This window comes from Leucopleurus acutus, assembly GCF_964270905.1.
Source record: "Leucopleurus acutus genome assembly, chromosome: 9".
Taxonomy (NCBI): Eukaryota; Metazoa; Chordata; class Mammalia; order Artiodactyla; family Delphinidae; genus Leucopleurus; species Leucopleurus acutus.
In genome coordinates, this window is record NC_139144.1 from 102,836,627 (window position 1) to 102,858,702 (window position 22,076).

Consider the following 22,076-nt stretch of genomic DNA (forward strand, 5'->3'; position numbering starts at 1 on the left):
GGTGGCAGTGCCTAAGGGTAAGGGTCTGGTGCAGACCTAAGGGTAAGGGTCATAGCCTCCAACCCCCAGCCTCCAGCCACTCAGAGTAGCAGAGCCAGGGCTGGACAGCTGGGTTGTGTTGGAGCTGGAAGCAGGGTTGCAGAGAGTGGGGAAGCGAAACAGAGCCTCAGGCCCCCCCAGCACCACGCCCCCCCCACCACCACCCAGAGCCACTTTTCCAGCACATCAGCCAGACTGTGGGAAACGAGCCAATTTATGAAATTAAATAAAGTCCACGGAGGGAGTGAAGAACACGGGTTAGGGCACCTCCACCCTGGTTGGGCCCAGCACAGCTGGAGCTTGGCACACCGTGCATCCCTGCCTTTCCTCCCCTCCCCAGAGGGGGCTTAAATAGGCCAGGCCCCAGCCTGGCCGCCGGAGGCCTGGGGCCTAGGGGGGGCAGAAGTCGGAGAAGTAGGGGTGCTGCAGGGCCTCTTCTGCTGAGATGCGCTGGACCGGGTTACACTTCAGGAGGTTCTGGACGCACAGAAGAAGGCGAGGCAGGTTCACGCCCAGACCCCGCGCTCCCCGGGTCCCTCCCGACAAGTGCCCCGGCCCCAGCCCCGTCCCCGTACCCTGCCCTTGGTCACCTGCAGCAGGTCCCTCCCTGTGGCACTGAGCTTGGGCACGACGTTCACCAGGGACGTTGTGGCTGGGTACATCGGGTAGGGCTGTGGGGGGCAGGGTGAGTCAGCCAGGGGTGCGGGGGCCTGGAGGCTGCTAGGGCCAGGACCTAAGGGGCGCCACTGACGAGCCATGCATGAGCCCATTACCCGTCACACCTTATAGTCCGGCAGCTTGGTCATGGCGGGCCACTGCTCCTCGGTCGGTGTCCCCAGCAGCGTGTCCACGGGGTCAAGGATCACTCAGGTGGAAAGGGGCAGGTGAGGGGCTCTTCCCCTGGGAAAGGGGGATTCCTCATACCCACCCCTGCCCCCCTCACTTTATCCCCCAGCTCACGACAGAAGGCGGCCCCCAGCCCACGCGACCCTCATACGCAGTCCCAGCCGCGTGCCGTTTTCTGCAGGCCAGGTTCTGTATAGCCCTTAACGACTTTGACCTAAACCCTGAGGTCCATGGTCCTGATGAAGCGGTCAGCGGTCCCCCACTCTCACTAATCGTCCCCCTGCTCCTTTTGGCTCCTTCAGCCTAAGGATTCGGCTCTCAGTTGGAGGAGTGAGCCCTCCTTGCCTGCAGGCTGCACGCTCTCCAGCTGGCGGCGGGCACCCTCTGCCCTCAGGAGAAGCCCGACCAGGCCTAGCCCAGCCCACCGCCGCCCTCCCTGCCTGCACTCTGAGCTCCAGGGGCTTCCAGATCCCCTCCCAGAGGGCCTGAGGTGAAGGGAGATGGAAGAATATCGGAAGATCCTCTTCAGCTGGTCATCTACGTCGTTGCCAGGAAACAGGGGCCGCCCCGCGTTGGCCAGCTCTGGGAGAGAGGCGGGGGGCGGGGGTGACAGGCGAAGAAGCGCCCCCCACAGCCCTGCCCTGCCTCCTCCCCACCCAGGGGCCCCACTCCCTTCCCCAGAGGGGACCCTCCAGACCCTCTTTGTTCACTCAAACGGGAGACGGAGTTGCCCCCGCAGACCCCGGCGTGTCACCTGCGAAGATGCAGCCCGCCGACCACATGTCAATGGACGTGGAGTACAGCTTGGCCCCAAAGAGGACATCCGGTGGACGGTACCACAGCGTGACCACCTGGAAAGGACCCCACCACAGGGACCCCCAGTTTGAGGGCTGGGGAGGAGAGCACTCAGAGAGGAGTCCCGGAGGAGCTGAGGGATGCTGGCTGGGGACTCCCTCCCTCACCCCCACTTCCCGCCCCGCAGCTCACCTCAGCTGAGTAACAGCGAACAGGGATCCCAAAGGCGCGAGCCAAGCCGAAATCAGCCAATTTCAGCTCCCCATTCTGAGGGGGAGGGGGAGGGGCACGGAGAGGGGCTCTTCCACAGTCTGAGGGCAGCCCCCCTGCTCCCGCCTTCCCGTCCAGCTCCCCTCATCCCACGCCAGCCTCCCTGAGGTCCCGTCCTCTCGCCCAGAGGTACCCTGTTTATGAGCAGGTTCTGAGGTTTCAGGTCCCTGTGTAGCACGTTTCGGCTGTGACAGAATCCCAGGCCTTTTAGCAGCTGGAAGAGGAACGACTGGGGGAGGGGCAGGGAGGAGTTCATCGAACCGTCTGGAAGCGGGCCCAACGATGGGTCACGCTCCCCTCTGCTTTGCCTTGAAACCCCAGCAGTCTTTCAGCACCAAGCTCGGCCCAGCATCACCCCTTCATTATCGAGGACCTACTTCGTTCTTCGCTGGGTACTCGAAAGGTGAACGGGGGCCCCGGTCCCCACCTTTCCAGAACTGACAACTTGGTGGGCCTTCCTACCTTTCCAGCCCACACTGATCTCTCCCCTACCTGGCCTCATTTGAGCACGAACATCATAACCAACAACGTATATGCTGTGCTGTATTATCATTCAGCACTTCTTTGCCCTGGAACCTGGGCCTAGAACAGTGCTTGGCACACCGCAAAGCATTCAGTACGTATTTGTTGAATGAACGAATCTCTCTGAACCTCATTTTCCTGCCTCTCAAATGTAAATCCTATCCCTGGCATCAGAGTGTTCCCTTCAGGTCAAAGCGATCACGTGAAAGTGCTTTTGCTAAGATGGAAGCTCTCGGAGACAGAACCAGGGTTTTCTCCTCCCCTCGTGCCCCGAGTGTCCCCGTGCAGGGCCTGAGAGCATGTCCACTGAATCCGGATGCCAACCCCAGCCCCAGTGAGCTCCCAGGAAACCGGTATCCTCACCTTCACAATTTCAGGATCTAGGTCACCATTGCAGCTGTCGAAATACTTCTTAAGGTCCTAAAAAAGGGATGGGGGTGGGGGATGGGACAGAGTTTAACCTCAGTCTGGGTCCCTATATCCTCCCAAGGCTACTGTCCCTCAAGTCCCCCTTTCACCTGGTCACAGAACTCAAAAACCAAAGTCAGCTTCTTGTCGCTGTGCAGGACGTCGTGGAGCCTAGGGAGAAGCAAGTGCTCAGCCAGACAGCGCCGCAGGTCTGCACCTACTATCCCAGTGTCAGCCCAGCCCATCTCTGAAGCCCCCACCACCGGACCACACAGGCAAGGAGGACCCCACCCATCTACACACCTGACGATGTTTTTGTGCTTCAGCTCCTTGAGTAGGCAGATTTCCCGAAGGGCAGAACTCGGCACTCCCTACACATTGGAGGGGGCCAGGTGGGCCACAGTCACATCCCACCCAGACTAGGCCCTCAACCCCTCCCTGGCCCCAATACCCCAGTCCTACCTCATCATCATCATCCAGCCTCACCCGTTTCAGAGCCACGATCTCATGAGTCTCCCGGTTTTTGGCCTTGAACACTGTTCCGTAGGTGCCTAGAGGAAGGAGGTCAGGGCTGAGGGAAGGGATGGGGCACCCTTCCCCAGGCGGTCCCTGCCGGGAGAGCAAGCAGCGTGGGGGTGTGTTACTTCTGATGCCTGGAGAAGTGGGGGATGTGGCAGGGAGGAGCCTGCAGATGGCTCAAGGGTGTCTGCAACAGGGAGAGGCTGCAGCTGCTGGGTGAGGAGGTCTACAATAAAGGCCGAGCTTCTGGAGGGTCTGAAAATAGGGAGCAGGGGTCTGGGAGAGGAATGAGGGCCGGCAGGAACGCTGAGGTTGGAGGTCTGCTGCGAGAACTGGGGGTGAGGTTCTGCAAGTGGCGCTGAGGACAGGGGTAGGAAATGCAGCACGTGCAGAGGTCTGAGGTGGGTCTACAGGGGTGCTAAGGTTGGGAGGGGGGCGTCTATGGGAAATGCTAACGGGGGAGGATTGGTGTCTGCAAGGAGTGTTGAGCTCAGGGCCAGGGCTGCAGCCAGTGCTGAGGTTGGAGTCTGTGGGTATTGCTGACGGTACAGCAGCACGGATGCAAGGAATGCTAAAGGGTCTGCAGAAAGAGATCTTGCAGGAACATCTCGTGGTCCCATTACCTTCCCCAATCTTCTCCAGCTTCTCGTATTTCTGCATCGCGGCAGCCGCGCGAGGACCCTTGCGGGCCCTGGGTTCTGAGACTCCGGGCCCGGCGTTGCAGAGGAGGCGGCACCCCAGCCTCCGGTCCTGCCCCGCCCCACTGCCTGCGCATGGGCTTCTCGGGCTTGTAGTCCTAGGGCGCCAGGTTTCCCAGTAATGTCCGGGGCCTTAGACAACAAGAAGACTACAACTCCCAGCAGGCTGCGCTCAGGCTCTCTGCAGCACTTGCCTCCCGGGACTCCTGTTCGACCGCGGAGTCAACCCTTGGACTTCAAGTCCCAGGAAGCATCGCGTGTCCGTTTTCCCGGCTCCCCGCCGTCGCGCGCGGCTCCCAGTGTGCCCTGCTAGTGTTATTACTTTTCAGCGCTTACAACCTTCTTTTGAGAAGGACCTCTCCGGGACTACACATTCCAGAAGGCAGCAGGGGTGGGGTAGGGCGCTTTTTAAGGTTTGGGTTTTTGCGGCCTGCATCCTGAGCCCAGGTGGCCCTGCTCTGCCCCGGTTGATGATATTGAGGTTCCATCGACTCCCTGACAATCTCAGCACGGGTTTCCACCTCTCCCTAGGCCATCTGGTGACCTCAGGATTGATTGGGGAATGGCTCTGAGCCATATCTTGCTGACGATGACTTCACAGGGACCAGCTGACCGCAGGGCTGGAAAGAGAGTCAGGTGTGCCCCAGTGGAGACTGGATTCACCAAACGCCAGAGACTCCTCTCTCCTGTGAGACCCGTTTGTCGTCTCGGAGCCCACCCAACTCCAGCCTTTCGCTACACTCTGATATCCCGAGGCAAGCTGGCTGGACACTGGGAGGGTGTCCCCACCCCCGGCACAGCCCGGGCCCACTGGAGTCGGCCAGGGTGTGGCCGAGGGTTGGCAGGTTGGTTACTGCCCTCAACAGACAGAAGGACAGACAGAAGCTACACTTGAAGCAGCCTTGACCTCATCCCTTAAGGAGTTGATTATATATTTTTCTTGCGGCTTCTCTCTGTCTTATGACTGCATTCTTGAGGGACGTGACCTGGATGATAACTGCCCCAAACAGCACTCCTCAGCGCCGGAACCAAAGTTGGTGCTAAACATTGATTAATTAACTCGTTTATATCTGAACGTTTTCTGCATACACATTGCAGTGCTTCAGCCGGTGGCAGACTAAAGAAGCGAAACGTATATTCCTTATCTGGAACAAGTTATAATTTATTAGAAAACCAGAAGTACACACAGAGATCTTTAAATGACAGGTGATGACTATGAATAGGGTTCGAGAAGGAAGGTCACCGCAGGGAATCTCTCCGAGGCAGAATTTCCCCGGTTCGTAAAGTCTAAGTCAGTTCAGGGTAATGGGCATCCAACCCCGCCATCACCCCTCTCGCGCTCCCCCCCCACCCCGCCCCGCTCCTGTCCCTGTCCTCCAGGCAAAGACAGGGGCTTTCTTGGAGACACTGGGGAAACCGGGTGGGAGGCGGGGGACGCCCGCGGCCGCGAGAGAAGCTTGACCCCGATGCATTTATATTTCGACTTCCTCCGCCTCGAATTTCCTGATCATCTTTGTGCCTCCTTTTTCCTGCCTGGGATCCCCAGCATGAGGCAGGCCCCTTTCCGCCCAGAGGTGCCTAATGGGGCCAAGAAACGACGTCCCCGGGGCGTCCGTGCGGGGAAGCCAGGGGCGGCAACCTCGCTGGGCAGCGCCGAGGGACATTCGGGGCGGCCTCCTCGGCGCTGGGCTCCCAGTGCCGGGCCTTGCCTGGGAGCGCGCCTCCGCCCCCGGGTCTCGGCCCCCACTCCGCGCCTCCCAACCCGCTGCGGCGGGGCCGCGCACGGTGCGCCAGGGGGCGCGCACGCAGGGGGCTGGCCTGCCTGTGGCGCGGGGGAAAGTTGAGTTGGGAGAAGTTGGGAGCGACGGGGGCGCGCCCCAAGGTGGGCACGGGGGAGTCGTCGGGAGCGCGCGAGGGCTCCAGAGAAGGGGGAGAGACCCCGAGACCCCTGCAGCACGAAGTCCAGAGGAAGCGGGTAAGCGGAGAGGTGGCGGAGGGGGAGGGCCAGGGCCGCGGAGGGAGGAAGGGAGGGGAAAGGAAAGGGGGGAACTCGGCACTCGGAGCTGGGAGGGAGTGGAAGTGCAGGAAAGGGCGGAGACTGGGGCGCGGGGAAGCGAGGTCTTGGGGAGAAGGATGGGGAGGCGAGAGGAGTGATTGCTGGTAGGAAGCAGGATCCAGGGTCCGCTTCTTAGAGTTCCCTAAAGCGAGGGTGCCGCGCCCCCTGCCACCAGGAGGGGGTACTCTCTGGGAGGCGCCGCCGGCCCTCCCAACTCCTGGACGGACTCCAAGACGACACCCCTCCCCTTTGGTCCCCTACTCTATCCTTCATGCCCGTCCAGGGTGCCCTGCCTAGGTGTTGCCCCAAGCCTCTGCCCCCGATCTCGGGGTTGGGAGGCGGAGCCGGGAAGGGGTTGGCGGGTCAGGTCAGGACAAGGGGTCAGGCAGAAGAGGGAGCAGCTGGGTGGGGATGGGAAAGGCGAGCGCGGAGAGTTCGACCTAGCTCCTGGGGGGCTGGCTGGGTGGGGAGCTCTGTGCTGGGTGTGGGGGGCGGCGCCGCCTGAAATCCAGGGTCCACTTTTCCCTCCTCCCTTCGCTCCCCACTCCCGCCAGGCCCACATCGAAGAGCTGTGGAATGTGCGAATTCACCTGGGGGGTGGTTAATGCCCCCCAAGGGGGTCCGGAGTGCTAATCCCTTGGGCAGGGGAGAGTTGCTAATCCTCCGGGCCGGTCGGGGCTGGTCCCCGGAATGTGCCCCCAGCCCGGATTATCGGCATCGATGCTCTGGACAGAGGCTGCTTTGTGTTCTGGGATGGTGGGGGCGGGGGCGAAGGGGGGGCGGAGGTAAAGGGAGGAGGGGAGGATGGAGGAGCGCACTGAGGGCACAGCCTGGAGCGGGGCGTGTGGCGCCAGCAGGTGCCGGCACTCCTTCCCAGACCGGGTTTCCTCCCCCAGCACCCCTCTTCCCCGCACAGACTTGCCCTGGCGGAGGGCCTGCTAGGGAGAGGTGAAGAGGGCAGTCAGCTGAGTTGGAAGGCCGGCCAGGAATGTGTCGCTCCGGGCTCCCCACCCCGGACTGACCCCCAGACCTACATTGTTTGACCCTGCACTGACCTGTCTTACCCCCGAGTTGGCCCTAAATCCGGTAACCCTGACCCCCCAGTGACACACTGGGGAGCTTCGGTACTTTTGCCGTCGCAGAGCCTTGGGTGTCCCCAGCACTGCCCCCACAAGGAATAAGTACCCCAGTTGGCACTGGTCGGGTTCCCTAACCGCAGCTCTTTCGCTGCCCTCCCCCCGCACGGTGTCCTCCCCAGACACCCCTACAGTCACGGTCAGGAGGGCGTCAGCCCTGCCACTCAGATTTTCCTGGCCCCAGGCTTGGGGAGGGGAGGGATTGGACCGCTCCTGAGGGCAGAACCTCGGAGTTTCTGTGCCCACCCTCCTTCTGGTCGTCACGTGCCCCTCCCCCATTATAAAGTCGTGCCCAGCCTGTGCCTGCCAGCCTCCCTTCCTCCCTCCCACTGAGTGAGTGGAGTTGGGCTCCTGCCCCTCCCCCAGGGAGCCTCCCCCCCCACTTCGGGGCTGGGCTTTTTTCAGAGGAGGGGGCCCATGAACAGCCCCGTTGCTTGCTGTTTTGGGCTCTCTCCAGAGCTCTCTTTCTCCCTTCCTTCATCCGCCCGTCGTCTCTGCCTCAAGGGGTGTCTCACTCCCCCCAGCACAGCCCTCTCTGGTCTCAGCCCGCCTCAGTGTGCCGGCCACCGCTGGGCCACCGCTCGCACCGCTCCCGTTTCTGGCTCGGCCTCTCCTCCCTGCTTCCTCTGTCTCCCCTCCCTGATCGCTGCTTTCTCTCCGGGTCTGGGCCTTGACTCCTGTCTGCCTTTTTTTCCCCCCAGCATCTCCCACCCCCGGCTCTCTCCCCCTCACTCCGCTTAGTCCCTTGGCCCTCTGAGGCCTCCTGCCTCAGTCCTTGCCTCTGTCTCTCTTTGTTCCTCTCTTTTCTTCCCATAAATAACTCTCTTTGCTCCCCCCACCCTCCAAGGGCCACTCTAAGGCCGTTCATAGTCTGGGAGGATCCTGTGCAACCAGGAGACCCCTCGTGGCCGGCGGGCTTCCGTGAAGCCCCGTGCCCTGCCCTCCCCTGGCTGTGCAATGTTGGGGTGCCCCTGCAGGCCTGGCACCTCTCTCATGCAGTGATTGCTCCTCCCCCGCCCCCCCCAGGTTATGCCGCCGCCTTGTTGCCCTGAAAGCCGCAGCTACAGCGAGAAGGGCTAGGATTTGGCCATGAGCAGCGCCCCCCGGCGCCCCGCCTCGGGCGCAGATTCCTTCCGCACTGTGAGTATTGCCCGCTGCCCCTCTGTCCCTCTCCACCATCACCCCCGGGGCTCTGGCCAGGGTGCGGGTCTGTGTCAGACAGGGGCGTGTGTGTCCGGAGAGGCCTGGGAGGGGAGCCTGTGAGGGACTTGGGAGGGGCACCGCCATCCCCGCTCCGGGCCTTGCGTGGGGCACTGGGTCTGGGACAGGTATCCGTTGTGGGGGTGGGTGTCAGACAGCTTCTGGTCCTAGGGAGGGAGTTGAGGCTCTGTGTCCTGAAGACCCGGGTTGTTGTTTAGCCTCAGCGAGAGAGGAACTTTGGGAAGCCTGGGTCTCTAAGCCAGCGACCCCCACCTCTGACTGGGTCTCAGAGGCGGCGCCGGTCTGCTGCAAGGTAGCTCTGGGCAGACCGCTGCACCCCCGGCCCCACGTGCCACTCAGCCCCGCCCCTCCTGGCCCCCACGTGGCCACCGCCCCACGTGTCCCCCTCCCATCTTCCTGGGAAGGCTAATGATTAACCCCAGTGCCATAATCAGCCCGTTATTGGTCACCTTGGCCCAGCGGGGCACGTGACCAGGAAGAGGCGCCGGCTGGTCCCCTCCCCCTCCCTCCCGAGTTCACCCCTGCCGGCCATGGACTTCCTCCTTCAGCCTCAGGTGCAAGGGGTTCTTGACCCTCCTCCCCCCACCCCGGGCTAGCCTGCGTGCTAATTCTGGTGAGAGTGAGGCCCAGTGCGGGGGGAGCCGGGCTAGAGCTGCGGAGGTGGGCTGGGGAGAAGCAGACTCCTCACCCCTGCATCTTCTCCTGCCCAGTATCCCTGCCACCCCCAGCTGCTCGTGACCCCACCTCCGAGACTCTCCAAGGCCCGCCCTTCTTCCCAGCCTACCTCCCCCTTGCTCTTCCTTGCTCTGGTACCCCTGCCCTTGGAGATCTCGATGCCCTTCAAGTCCAGAAGCTCTCGAGCAAATATTTAGCGGTGCCTGGAGCTGAGACGCCCGGCGGGGGGAAGGGGAGGGGGAGGGGGTGTGTGTGGGGGGGTTGGACTAAGGCCGTGGGCTGGGCGGCCGGCTGCTCAGCTACGCTGAGCTCTCCAAAGCGCCAGGCCACCGCAGTCCCGCCGCTCCTGCAGTATGACTCAGGTGGGGGGAGTGAGGGTGGGGGCAGGGCGGGGCCCCGCAGCGGCTGAGGTCCCGGGCTCCGGACTCCCAAGGGGAAGCGCTGCATCCCTGTCCAGGAGCTGGGCTCTAGTTCGATTCAGACCAAGCCCGGGTCAGGTAGCGCAGCCGCCTGCAGAAGTTACTTTTCAGGCTCAGTCGCCATCCCTGAGCACAGGGGCTGCGTTCACTACTATCAGCCGTGTGAACGGCCCAGATCACACACCCGACCTTGACCTGCGGGCTGGACACACAGCATTTCTGCTGAGGCTTCCAGGGCAGACGCTTTCCACATGCCCTAGAACTGACTGGAATGCGCCCAGCCAGTGTCCTGAGAGCCCGGAACCCGGGGGACGGGCCGCTGGGCCGTGGGTGCTGAGTCCCGAGTCCCTGGCACTCGAGGGGAGGGCAGCCGGGGCTGGGGGTGGTACTGGACTCTGCCGCTAGGCGGGGTGGGGTTTCGAGGAGCGTCTCCCGTGCGTGCGTGCGTTCTCACCGCCCCTTCTTTTTCACAGCCGGAGCCAGAGAGCCTGGGCCCTGTGACGCCAGGCTTCCCTGAGCAGGACGAGGATGAGCTTCACCGCACCCTGGGCGTGGAGCGGTTTGAGGAGATCCTGCAGGAGGCCGGGTCCCGAGGAGGGGAGGAGCCGGGCCGAAGCTACGGGGAGGCAGACTTTGAATGTGAGGGGGCTCGGGGAGGCAGAGCGAGCGGGGGGCAGGGGTGCTCTGGCTGCCAGGATGGAGCCAGGATGGAGCCGGGGGCCTGGGGGGGGCACTGGGGGCCGGCCAGCTGAGCGGGGAGCCGTGCCCGCCGGCAACTAAGCGCCCTCCTCCCTGCAGACCACCGGCAGTCCTCCCACCACATCCACCACCCGCTGTCCACCCACCTGCCTCCCGACGCCAGGCGCCGAAAGGTACCCCAGGGCTCAGGACGGAAGCCGCGCAGGCGCCCTGCAGCCTCCCCGACCGGGGAGACCCCCACCATCGAGGAGGGCGAGGAAGAGGAGGATGAGGCCAGTGAGGCCGAGGGGGCCCGGGCACTCAGCCAGCCCCCTGCGTCCACACCCTCTTCCGTGCAGGTGAGCGGGGGCAGGGCTCCTGGGGATGTCTGCGGTACCCCTGGCCTGGCCTCACCTGCTCACACGGGTCCCTGTTCTAGTTCTTTCTCCAGGAGGATGAAGGTGCGGACCGGAAGGCAGAAACAACCAGTCCGTCTCCCCCTCCAATGCTGCCCCACCACGAGGCAGCTCCCCAGGCCACCAAAGGGGCCCAGACTGGGTAAGTGTCCCCAAACAGGGACCTCCCGGGCCGGCACCAGCGAGTTGAGGTGGGGAACAAAGCAGGAGCCTTGAGGTCCTCAGACAGGTTCAGAAATCCCAGTCCTGCCGCTGCGATTTGACTTTGGACAAGTCACAGTGTATGTGAGCCTGTTTTCCCATCTATAAACCAAGAATAATAGAACTTTTCTCGCAAGGTGGTAGTAGGGGTTAAAGGGTGGTGTGAACGGAAGTTTAAGTACGGGTCCGCCCGGCACGGAAGAGATGTGTGGTCTAAGCCGTCTTCTCCCACCCCCTGCCATCCCCCCGCCCGTGGCTTCAGGTAGAGCAGCGTCAAACCCCAGATCAGGGACTGGACGGGTGACCTCCACGCACCCCCGGGACCCCAAGGGTGTGAGAGCAACAGGAGACCCCCTCTTGCTCTTGGGGAGCTAGCTGCCAGTCTACCCTGCTTGTGGTCTCATGAAATGGTATCAGAACAAGTTACTGTGCCAGACGACCTGGTTCAGGTGTAGTGTCGGTACCAGTAGGTGATTGGAGTTTGGGGTTGTTAGCCAGAGAAGCTTTCTTGGAAGAAATCACTTTGAACTGGGTCTCAAGGTCACTACTGTCACCTCCCTGTTGGTTTCTGGGTGCCAGGCAGTGCGAAGGACCCGGGGAAGTGAAGGGCAGATTGCCCCTCCAGGGCGGCACAGGCTCGCTGGGGAGATAGGACAACGTGGATGGAGCTGAGTCCGCGTTGGCTGTCTGCACTGGGGGCGCAGGCCTGCAGGTGGCTGGACGGCCAGGAGGAGGTGGCAGAGCCCCAGAGAGAGCACAGCGTTGCGCTGGAAAAGTGGGTCAGATTTGTGGGCAGGGGTGCGAGCAGAAGCGAGGGCACGGAAGGTAGGTGTAGGTGGAGAAAGCCTGGCAGAGGAGGGACTTGTCATGGGGGCTTGGAGCTGTGGGAGGTGAGATGTCGGGAGAACGGTTTGGAATGGTGCGGCAGGGACAGGGACCCACTGGCAGTGGCAGAGAGAAAGGAGGCATCGCAGCTTGGGGGACGGGAGCAGAAGCTGGAATCTGTAAGGGACAGGGATTCATATCCTCCTTGACTGTTGGGTAGGGGTGGGGTGTCTACAGTTTCAAAGGCCCATTTCCATGTACTTTACTCCATTTGGTTAGAAACGCAGGACCCTGTGAACCTCGAGTCCATTGTTAGGGGTGTGCCTGGGAGGGGAAGCAGGTCCCACTCTGGGTACTTTTCCGGACTTCACTCTCCCCACACCTGGGAAGGCTGCCCTCAGCTCCATTTTGCTGCTGAGCTGATGTTCCGGGTGGCTTGTGTGATCGCTTGAGGGGCACAGCCAGTAAATGGTCGAGCCGGATTTAGATGCGGCAGTCTGCTTCCAGAATCCTCACTCGTTCACATCCACACCTACCGAGAGTGGGGAGCGAGGAGGGGTGAGGTCCAGCGGGGTCCCCTTCCTGGGTCCCTCCTGTGTGGCTCCCGGCAGAGGGAGAGGGGCCAGCCTTCTCAGGCTCACGGCTGCTTTGTCTGTCCAGAGCCCTGGTGGAAGAGGTGGCGGCTGTGGCCAGTGTCACAGCGGGAGGCGATGACGGGGGTGCCTCTGGGCGCCCCCTGGCCAAAGTGCAGCCTGGGCACCGCAGCTACAATCTGCAGGAGAGGAGACGCATCGGCAGCATGACTGGGGCTGAGCAGGCACTGCTGCCCCGGGTCCCGACGGACGAGAGCGAGGCCCAGACGCTGGCCACGGCCGACCTAGACCTCATGAAGAGTGAGTGCTGGGCCTGGGCCAAGCCCGGAGCTGCTGGGAACGAGGGTGGGGGTAAGAGGAAGGGGCGCTTGACCCTGTCCCTCCACCCCCCGCCCACAGGTCACCGGTTTGAGGACGTTCCTGGGGTACGGCGACATTTGGTGCGGAAGAATGCCAAAGCGTCTGTGCAGAGTGGCCGGGAAGGGCGAGAGCCTGGCCCCACCCCTCGGGCTCGGCCCCGGGCCCCCCACAAGCCCCACGAGGTAATTTCTCCACTTCATGGTCTTGCAGCATCTCCCCATCCGTCTTCTCACCACAGCCCCCGTCCCTTCTCAGACCTGCGGTTATCTCGAGCACCAGGGTTGCCATGTATGGTTTTGAAGGTTGTACACTGCACAAGAGTGCAATACACACATCTTCAAACAGCATTGATTTTTTTTTAATTGAAATATAGTCGATATACAATATTATGTTAGCCTCAGGTGTACAACATAACGATTCAACATTTAAGCATATTACGACATGTGTACTACGGTAAGTCTAGTAGCCGTCTGTCCCCAGACAGTTATTACGGTATTACCTGCTGTTGCTGGTGTGGGCCTTACGGTTCTGGTTCACATCTTAGACAGGTCGGCTTCCCTTTCATGCCTCTTTTCTGGCAGCTGGCAGCGAGGTGTTTGAAGACCGTTTGGGCCAGAGGCAGCTCCGTGGAGCAGCGTGTTTCATTTTTCAGAATCCAGTCACCTCTGTGCTCATCCAGTCCTCCCGTAACCTGTGAGGATGATGGCCCAGGCGGCATCAGCCATACATCGGGGGCAGTGACTGGTCAAGGCCACTTAGTTACGTAGCGATGTTGCCCACCTTAGACCTCAGGGCTCTGGTCCTGAACCCTGACCCTCCCAGTGGCTATTTTTGGTAACCTTTTTATTGTGGTCGAACAGACACCGTAAAGCACACTCGGGTTAAGCAGACAGCTCTGTGACACTCTGCACCTGTAAATACCTGGCCAACCCTACCTAGATATAGGACATTTCCCACACTCAGGGAGTTCCCTCGGGCCTCTGCCTAGTCACCACCCTCCGAGGTGACCGCTGTGCGGTCACTCTCAATTAGTTTTGCCAGTTCTTGAATACATATAAATGAATCCTACAGAATTCCAATGTAGGACTTCCCAGGTGGTCCAGTGGTTAATACTCCTCACTTCCCATCGGTTCGATCCCTGGTCAGGGAATTTCCGCATGCTGCGTGGCGAGGGCAAAAAAAAAAAATTCCAGTTTGTGTGTGTGTGTGTGTGTGTGTGTGTGTGTGTGTGTGTGTGTGTGTGGTGACCATTCATCAGATGGTTACTAAGAGTCATATACTGTGCTAAATGTTTTATATGCTTTTTCTTTTAGCCCCCACTAGAGCCCTTTTATTATTATCATTAGTTCAGTTGATTTACAATCTGTTAGTTTCAGGTGTACAGCAAAGTGTTTCAGTTATACGTACATATCTATCTATTTTTTTCAGATTCTTTTCCCTCATAGGTTATTATAAAATATTGAGTATAGATCCCTGTGCTATACACTAGGTCCCTGTGCTGTACTCTAGTAACGGGGGTGGTATTACTCCCATTTCACAGACGAGGGACAGTCTCAGATGGGTTAATAACTCGCCCAGGCTCCACGCCTGTGCCCTCCGTCCTGCCATGCCCTCTCATCTCACCCCAAGGTGTTTGTGGAACTGAATGAGTTGCTGCTGGACAAAAACCAGGAGCCTCAGTGGCGGGAGACGGCGCGCTGGATCAAATTCGAGGAGGATGTAGAGGAAGAGACGGAGCGCTGGGGGAAGCCCCACGTGGCCTCCCTCTCGTTCCGCAGCCTCCTGGAGCTGCGCCGGACCCTGGCCCACGGTAACCCACGCCCCACCCCCTGCCCATCATCGCCTCAGGAGTTCCCCTCACCCGCCAAGCCCGTTCTCTGAGGACCACACGGTCCCACGTTTGTCTTGAGCAGCAGGGTGTGTAATGTCACCAGAGCCCAGGAGGGAGCATCTCCTGTCATGATATCACCTGTCACGATGCCTGCCGTTCCTAGGGCTCTGTCACTGGGTGACGCAGGGCAGGACTGACCCTCTCCTCTTGTCTGGCATCTTCAGCAAGCAGCTTCTCTAAGTGATATTTTCAGATAACGGAAGCTGGTATGTTTTGGATGCTACGGTGTTGTCAAACAGTTTTCGTGGAACGCTTTGGGAAATTTTAGAGACTCTGGGGAACGTGACCTAACCTGTAGCAGGGCTGTGTAAACGACTGCATGAGCGCGGATGCAGGATTCGCGAGCGCTGTGTCTGATGTTCTGCTGTTTGCTCGTTTCCTCCTTCCTGTTGGGGAATCGCTCCCAGCTGCTGTCAGCAGGCCTGCTTCTAAGCAGCTGAGGACTCAGAAACCTGCTGTCAGAATTATTTCCAAACTAGCAGAAACTAACTAGGCTGTGAGTGAGGCTTGAGGGCTCGGGGCAAGGCGCCGAAGTGCGAGTGCTTTATCGCCGGGCTTTGCCATCTGGGCTCGGCTGCTCGGGGGGCCTTCGGTTCTGCTGGGTCTTTAGTTCTGTGTTCCTGTGAGTTGACCTTGACGGAAAAATGACCTGGTGACTTTTGAAAGGACCTTCATTTCTATGTGAAATGGCAGCTCAGAGCAGTGACGGGGTGGAGAGACCTAGAAACTGTCTTTGAGTAGCTGCTGGACTTGGAGGGGGACGTCTTCAGGTGGCTCCAGGGCTGCCATGGGGACGAGGCCGCAGACCGGCTGTGTCGTGCTCCGGAGGGCGGAACTAGGGCCCTAGAGTGAAGTCAGAGGATGCACTTGCTGGCAGTGAAGAGCAGTCTAGGCCGAGGGGGTGGCCCGGGGCGCTTCCTGCTGCGTGCTTCCCGGAAGGGGCATCTGGGCAGGACCCGGCCCCGGTGGCCTCTCTGATGGCAGGGGTTCCCTGGCCTCTGCTGAGCCCCACAGCATTCCTGCGGGGAGAGGGGGGCTGGAAGAAATGGGTCAGAGAGGCCGTGGGACTTGGGCCTCCGGCAGTGCTGGGCCCTGCTCACCGATCCCTGGCCGCACTTACTTGACTGCCCTCGCTCCCACTCTCCCTCCCTCCCATCCCCGCCCTTGCATCTTGCCTGGGGATGAGGGCCTCTTGCGGTGGTCCTTATTCCAGGGGCTGTGCTCTTGGACCTGGACCAGCAGACCCTGCCTGGCGTGGCCCACCAGGTGGTGGAGCAGATGGTCATCTCTGACCAGATCAAGGCCGAGGACAGAGCCAACGTGCTGAGGGCCCTGCTGCTGAAACACAGGTAAGGCACCGCCCGCCACACCCTGCCCGCCCGCCCGTGCCCAGCGCCCGCCCATGCCCAGCGCCGGCCGCCAGCCCTCCTCACCTCCTGCCTGCTGCCCCACCAGCCACCCGAGTGATGAGAAGGACTTCTCCTTTCCCCGCAACATCTCGGCCGGCTCCCTGGGCTCCCTGCTGGGGCATCACCACGGCCAGGGGGCCGAGAGCGACCCCCACGTCACCGAGCCTCTCATTGGAGGTGTTCCCGAGACCCGGCTGGAGGTGGAGCGAGAGGTGAGGGGAGAAAGTGACCCTGCCTGGGTCAGGTCCGGCCGCCACTGCGGCTCGGGCTGCGGGACCGCTGAGGGAGTCGGGCGGGAACGGGCAGGGCCGGGGGTGGGGGGTAGCCAGGCTGAGCTCTGCTCTCCTGCATCCCCAGCGTGAGCTGCCTCCTGCAGCTCCTCCAGCTGGGATCACCCGCTCCAAGTCCAAGCATGAGCTGAAGCTTCTGGAGAAGATCCCTGAGAACGCCGAGGCTACGGTGGTCCTTGTGGGTATGTGGGGCGAGCTCGGGGGGCAGGGTGCGGGTGGCCGGGCCTGCCTCGGGGGCGCCCCTGCGCTGGGGGCTGGGAGGCGACTGCTGCTCCCGCGCCCATGCCGGCTGCACGCCCCCAGGCTGCGTGGAGTTCCTCTCCCGCCCCACCATGGCCTTCGTGCGGCTGCGGGAGGCAGCGGAGCTGGACGCGGTGCTGGAGGTGCCGGTGCCTGTGCGCTTCCTCTTCCTGCTGCTGGGCCCGAGCAGTGCCAACATGGACTACCATGAGATCGGCCGCTCCATCTCCACCCTCATGTCCGACAAGGTCAGCCGCCGCCCAGCCCGCCCAGCCTGGCCCCGGCCCGGCCCCCGGCCCGCGTCCTCACTAGCCCCGTCCCGCCTCGGCAGCAATTCCACGAGGCCGCCTACCTGGCAGACGAACGGGAGGACCTGCTGACGGCCATCAACGCCTTCCTGGACTGCAGCGTGGTGCTGCCGCCCTCGGAGGTGCAGGGCGAGGAGCTGCTGCGATCCGTCGCTCACTTCCAGCGGCAGATGCTCAAGAAGCGAGAGGAGCAGGTCCGGCTGTTGCCCCCGGGGGCTGGGCTGGAGCCCAAGTCAGCCCAAGATAAGGGTACGGGCCAGTGCAGGCCGGGGGCCAGGTCTGGGCTGCCGGCTGGGGGCTTGGGGGTTAGGCCGGAGGGTGATCTGTTGTACACGGAGGAGAGCGGGACGGGAGGAAGAGGGCTGTGACGGGCGCCCTGATGGAGGCCCGGGTTGCAGCGCTCCTGCAGATGGTAGAGGTGGCAGGTGTGGTGGAAGACGATCCCCTTCGGCGGACAGGCCGGCCTTTTGGGGGCTTGATCCGAGATGTGCGGCGCCGCTATCCCCACTACCTGAGCGACTTCCGAGACGCGCTCAACCCCCAGTGCCTGGCCGCCGTCATCTTCATCTACTTCGCGGCCCTGTCTCCTGCCATCACCTTCGGGGGGCTGCTGGGTAAGGAGAGGCTTCAGGTCGTGGTGGGGAGCGCACGGATCCCCCCGGCTGCCAGCCGCTGAGCTGGCTCTTGCCGCCCTAGGAGAGAAGACGCATGACCTGATTGGAGTATCGGAGCTGATCATGTCCACAGCAGTGCAGGGCGTGATCTTCTGCCTGCTGGGGGCCCAGCCGCTGCTGGTGATCGGCTTCTCGGGGCCCCTGCTGGTCTTCGAGGAAGCCTTCTTCTCGGTGAGGGGCCACGGGCTACCCGGGCTGGTCCTTCCTGTCCAGCTCAGCTCAACTCCCCGTCCTCTTCCCCGAGCACTCCCGCCCCGTTAGCCTGCCCTGGGCTCCGAGCCTGACTGCCCACCGTGCCCCAGTTCTGCAGCAGCAACGACCTGGAGTACCTGGTGGGCCGCGTGTGGATTGGCTTCTGGCTGGTGCTGCTGGCCCTGCTCATGGTGGCCCTGGAGGGGAGCTTCCTGGTGCGCTTCGTCTCCCGCTTCACCCAGGAGATCTTCGCCTTCCTCATCTCCCTCATCTTCATCTACGAGACCTTCTACAAGCTGGTTAAGGTGGGTGGGCCTGACGGAACCTGGCCCAGGAGGGGCCGGGCTTTGGGACTGGAGGGAGCCGGGGGCGTCCTGCCCCTTTGTTCTCTGAGCGTGAGGCCGGGCTGCCCCATGGAGCCACGGAACCTAGGCTGGTCCTTCCTGCTGCCCCCACCCCTTCCCTGCCCACCCTCCCTCCCTGTCACCAACATATACACCAGAGCTTCAGATCAGTCTTAAAGACTCACTTTTTTGCTTTTTTTTTAAACTTGCAAATACATTCTTGCAAAAGTAGTATGCGTGCTTCACAGCATATAAGACGTATATTTCACAGTATCTTTTGTGAAATAAATTTTCAAAAATTTAAGATGTGAAAAGGGGGATCCTTATGAGCTTACTCTGCAATTATTTCATTACCTGTGAGGCTGAATATCTAGGTGGATGACTCACATATCTTTAATAACGAAGGTAATATGTGCTTTTGTTTTTTTCTTAATAACTTTATTTATTTATTTATGGCCGCGTTGGGTCTTTGTTGCTGCGCGCGGGCTTTCTCTAGTTGCGGCGAGTGGGGGCTATTCTTCGTTGTGGTGCACGGGCTTCTCATTGTGGTGGCTTCTCTTGTTGCGGAGCACAGGCTCTAGGCGCGTGGGCTTCAGTAGTTGTGGCTCGCGGGCTCTAGAGCGCAGGCTCAGTAGTTGTGGCGCATGGGCTTAGTTGCTCTGCGGCATGTGGGATCTTCCCAGATCAGGGCTTGAACCCATGTCCCCTGCATTGGCAGGTGGATTCTTTTTTTTTTTTCTTTTTAATATATTTATTTATTTGGCTGCATTGGGTCTTTGTTGCTGCATGCGGGCTTTCTCTAGTTGCGGCAAGTGGGGGCTACTCTTTTTTTGTGTGGGGGGCGGGGAGCTACTCTTCATTGTGTTGTGCGGGCTTCTCATTGCGGTGGCTTCTCTTGTTGCAGAGCACCAGCTCTAGGTGAACGGGCTCAGGAGTTGTGGCTCGTGGGCTCTAGAGCACAGGCTCAGTAGTTGTGGCTCACGGGCTTAGTTGCTCCATGACGTGGGATCTTCCTGGACCAGGGCTTGAACCCGTGTCCCCTGCACTGGCAGGCAGATTCTTAACCACCGTGCCACCAGGGAAGCCCCTGTGCTTTCGTTAAAGTGGCGAACAATCCAGAATGTCAAAGGGAAAGGCCCCCAAGGTGACAGACAGGGTCACGGTCTGGGCATCAGACCCACGTCTGTGTCTGTGTCAGGATCAGAAGATGTGCCCCCGAGGTCCACACGCTCCCTGTGTCGCTCCTCCAGGCCTGGCTGGAGCCTCGTCTGCAGCTGCTTTCCCGAATTAGATCAACCCCTCTTTTTTTTTTTTTTTAATTTTTTGGCCACGCCGGGTGGCATGTGGGATCTTAGTTCCCTGACCAGGGATCAAACCCACACACCCCCTGCATTGGAAGCTCAGTCTTAACCACTGGACCGCCAGGGAAGTCCCAGACCAGCCCCTCTCTTAATTCCTAGTTGTCTTATGCTCACATCTGGTCACCTCGGTTATTTTCTTAATCAAGACAAGCTCTTTGAGGGCAGGCCAGCCACCCCCAGCCCTAACTGTCCCACTTAGCATATAGCTGAGTCCCGGATGTCTCCCCAGTTAAGCTGATAGAATCCTTTGTCCTCTCCCCAGATCTTCCAGGAACATCCCCTCCACGGCTGTTCAGTCTCCAACAGCTCCGAGGCAGACAGTAGCGAGAACGCCACATGGGCTGGGGCAGGAGAAGCAGCCACGCTGGGGCCGAGGAATGAGAGCTCAGCCGGGCCGTCCAGGCAGGGGAGGCCCCGGGGCCAGCCCAACACCGCCCTGTTGTCGCTGGTGCTCATGGCTGGCACCTTCTTCATCGCCTTCTTCCTGCGCAAATTCAAGAACAGCCGGTTCTTCCCTGGCCGGGTGTGTGGGCTGGCGGGCCCAAGGGAGGCGAGATCTGGGGGCAGGAAGGGGGGCGACTCGGAGTCGGGGCTGCAGCGAGGTGTGGGGCCTCTGAGCATGGTGCTCGCCCACAGGTGCGGCGAGTGATCGGGGACTTTGGGGTACCCATCGCGATCCTCATCATGGTGCTTGTGGATTACAGTATCGAGGACACCTACACCCAGGTACGGCGGAGCGCGCGCAGCAGTGAGGCGGTGCTGCACTCTGGACGTTCCCCTCCAGGCCCCCGAGTCCAGAGCTGCCTCTAAACTGGGCAGGCACCAGGCCTTTCCCACAGCACGCCTTCGGCGTCCACCCTGCCCAGTGCAGCTCAGGGCACTCCCTCCAAGGTTCACCCGCCCCCGGCCCCACCCTCTGCCCCGCAGAAGCTGAGCGTGCCCAGCGGAATCTCAGTGACAGCCCCAGAGAAGCGGGGCTGGGTCATCAACCCCCTGGGGGAGCGCAGCTCCTTCCCCGTGTGGATGATGGTCGCCAGCCTGCTGCCTGCCATCTTGGTCTTCATCCTTATCTTCATGGAGACACAGATCACCACGTGAGTGGTCCTGGCATAGGCGGGGTGCCGTGCAGACGGCGACCGCCTGCTGCGTGGAGGGGCTGGAGCCCCCGGCAGGCTGGCTGCTGGAGTTGACTTTGTAGGCAGCAGAAAATCCCACTGACGTTTGCTCGGATGGGCACAGTACGGGCTGGGAGCTGTCCAGGAGGGTGGGGAGGGCCAGATAGGACTCAGTTCCGTGATGGGACCCTCGCCCTGACGGAAGAGGCAGGGACCATCAGGTTCCAGAAACAGACAGAGGTGACTGGGCACTCTGGAAAGACGCGGTTATCTGCCAGGCTGGGCCCGGGGCTCAGTGCGTGCCTGTCTCCGCCCAGGCTGATCATCTCCAAGAAGGAGCGCATGCTGCAGAAGGGCTCCGGCTTCCACCTGGACCTGCTGCTCATCGTGGCCATGGGCGGCATCTGTGCCCTCTTTGGCTTGCCCTGGTTGGCTGCTGCCACCGTCCGCTCCGTCACGCATGCCAACGCGCTTACTGTCATGAGCAAGGCTGTGGCGCCCGGGGACAAGCCCAAGATCCAGGAGGTCAAGGAGCAGCGGGTGACGGGGCTGCTGGTTGCCCTGCTTGTGGGTATGTTCACCTCTTGCGCCCAGCCTTCCCGGAGGGGTCTTGGGGCCACTGGGGTAGAGAGCCCTGGGGCCAGCTGTTTCTTCTCCTCCTCCCCCAGGCCTCTCCTTGGTCATCGGGGATCTGCTCCGGCAGATCCCCCTGGCTGTGCTCTTCGGGATTTTCCTGTACATGGGAGTTACCTCCCTTAACGGGATCCAGTTCTATGAGCGGCTGCACCTGCTTCTCATGCCACCCAAACACCACCCAGACGTCACCTATGTCAAGAAGGTGAGACCTGGCTCGGAAGGGCCCTGTGCCTCTGCCCCCTCCTGGTCTGTGTGGGTCACCCTCCAGCCCCCCATCTGCCCACCCTGGCCAGCCCCCATTCAGCCCGTGCAGACCCAAGGAGGCGCTTCCGTCCCACCCCTGTGGAGGGGAGAGGGGTCGTCGTCCTCTGGATGTGGCAGGCCTGATGGCCCTCCGGGGAACGGGGCGCTCAGAGGCTGGAGAGAAGCCTGGGCTCACCTGTCTTGCCCTGCACCCCGCCCCCCCCAGGTTCGGACCCTCCGTATGCACCTGTTCACAGCCCTGCAGCTGCTCTGCCTGGCCGTGCTCTGGGCCGTCATGTCCACGGCTGCCTCCCTGGCCTTCCCCTTCATCCTCATCCTCACGGTGCCGCTCCGCATGCTGGTGCTCACCCGCATCTTCACCGAGCGAGAGATGAAATGCGTAAGGCTCCCGTGCCCCTCCCCACCCCACCGGCCCCCACCTCGGTCTTGCCAAGGGGTCGCGCTCAGCACCAACTTCCGACTCTGCCCCTACCACAGCTGGATGCTAACGAGGCAGAGCCGGTGTTTGATGAGCGGGAGGGCGTGGACGAGTACAACGAGATGCCCATGCCTGTGTAGCTGCTACCTGGATGGACAGCCGAGGGACAGATGGACAGAGGGAACAGGGGCTGGGGGTGCTCGCCCCGTCCTCCTCCCTCCTCATTTTTATTTAAGTGAATAATTTAAAGTCCCCTT

The 22,076-nt window shown here is 61.4% G+C and overlaps 2 protein-coding genes across 4 annotated transcripts; one reads left to right on the forward strand and one right to left on the reverse strand.

Annotated features, from left to right (window-relative positions):
• Positions 1–266: 266 nt before the first annotated feature.
• CDK5 (cyclin dependent kinase 5) lies at positions 267–4,125 on the reverse strand. Its single transcript, XM_082847093.1, has 12 exons — positions 4,023–4,125; positions 3,343–3,431; positions 3,184–3,251; positions 2,991–3,051; positions 2,836–2,892; positions 2,084–2,179; positions 1,873–1,947; positions 1,640–1,736; positions 1,398–1,467; positions 822–882; positions 630–710; positions 267–516 (listed from the first exon to the last, which is right to left on the reverse strand). Exons 1-12 carry the CDS (start codon positions 4,057–4,059, stop codon positions 430–432), a joined length of 879 nt encoding a protein of 292 aa, XP_082703219.1. The 5' UTR covers positions 4,060–4,125; the 3' UTR covers positions 267–429.
• Positions 4,126–5,978: 1,853 nt separating this feature from the next.
• SLC4A2 (solute carrier family 4 member 2) lies at positions 5,979–22,073 on the forward strand. 3 transcript variants are annotated; one of them, XM_082845900.1, is made up of 23 exons: positions 5,979–6,072; positions 8,316–8,429; positions 10,078–10,243; positions 10,403–10,641; positions 10,722–10,840; positions 12,385–12,617; positions 12,717–12,859; positions 14,307–14,487; positions 15,782–15,917; positions 16,024–16,189; positions 16,335–16,449; positions 16,571–16,755; positions 16,839–17,064; positions 17,214–17,429; positions 17,512–17,660; positions 17,792–17,986; positions 19,649–19,909; positions 20,023–20,112; positions 20,314–20,480; positions 20,819–21,072; positions 21,170–21,339; positions 21,607–21,780; positions 21,879–22,073. In XM_082845900.1, the coding sequence occupies exons 2-23, from the start codon at positions 8,379–8,381 to the stop codon at positions 21,957–21,959; spliced, it is 3,717 nt and encodes a 1,238-aa protein (XP_082702026.1). In that variant the 5' UTR covers positions 5,979–6,072; positions 8,316–8,378; the 3' UTR covers positions 21,960–22,073. The 3 variants fall into 3 exon arrangements, with proteins under 3 accessions (XP_082702026.1, XP_082702027.1, XP_082702028.1); XM_082845901.1 differs by having other exon boundaries at positions 17,515–17,660; XM_082845902.1 differs by lacking the exons at positions 5,979–6,072; positions 8,316–8,429 and adding an exon at positions 9,009–9,064.
• Positions 22,074–22,076: the final 3 nt, after the last annotated feature.

What these genes read in the sequence shown, in the direction of transcription:
- CDK5 (XM_082847093.1), bottom strand. Translation starts at nt 4,059, where the DNA reads ATGCAGAAATACGAGAAGCTGGAGAAGATTGGGGAAG. An exon ending in AGAACCTGCTCATAAACAGG is followed by an intron (nt 1,948 to 2,083) that starts GTACCTCTGGGC and finishes CCTCCCCCTCAG; the next exon opens with AATGGGGAGCTGAAATTGGC. An exon ending in CAGCTGAAGAGGATCTTCCG is followed by an intron (nt 883 to 1,397) that starts ATATTCTTCCAT and finishes CCCCGTGGACAC; the next exon opens with GCTGCTGGGGACACCGACCG.
- SLC4A2 (XM_082845900.1), top strand. Translation starts at nt 8,379, where the DNA reads ATGAGCAGCGCCCCCCGGCGCCCCGCCTCGGGCGCAGATTCCTTCCGC. An exon ending in GCGCAGATTCCTTCCGCACT is followed by an intron (nt 8,430 to 10,077) that starts GTGAGTATTGCC and finishes TCTTTTTCACAG; the next exon opens with CCGGAGCCAGAGAGCCTGGG. An exon ending in ACGTCACCTATGTCAAGAAG is followed by an intron (nt 21,340 to 21,606) that starts GTGAGACCTGGC and finishes CGCCCCCCCCAG; the next exon opens with GTTCGGACCCTCCGTATGCA.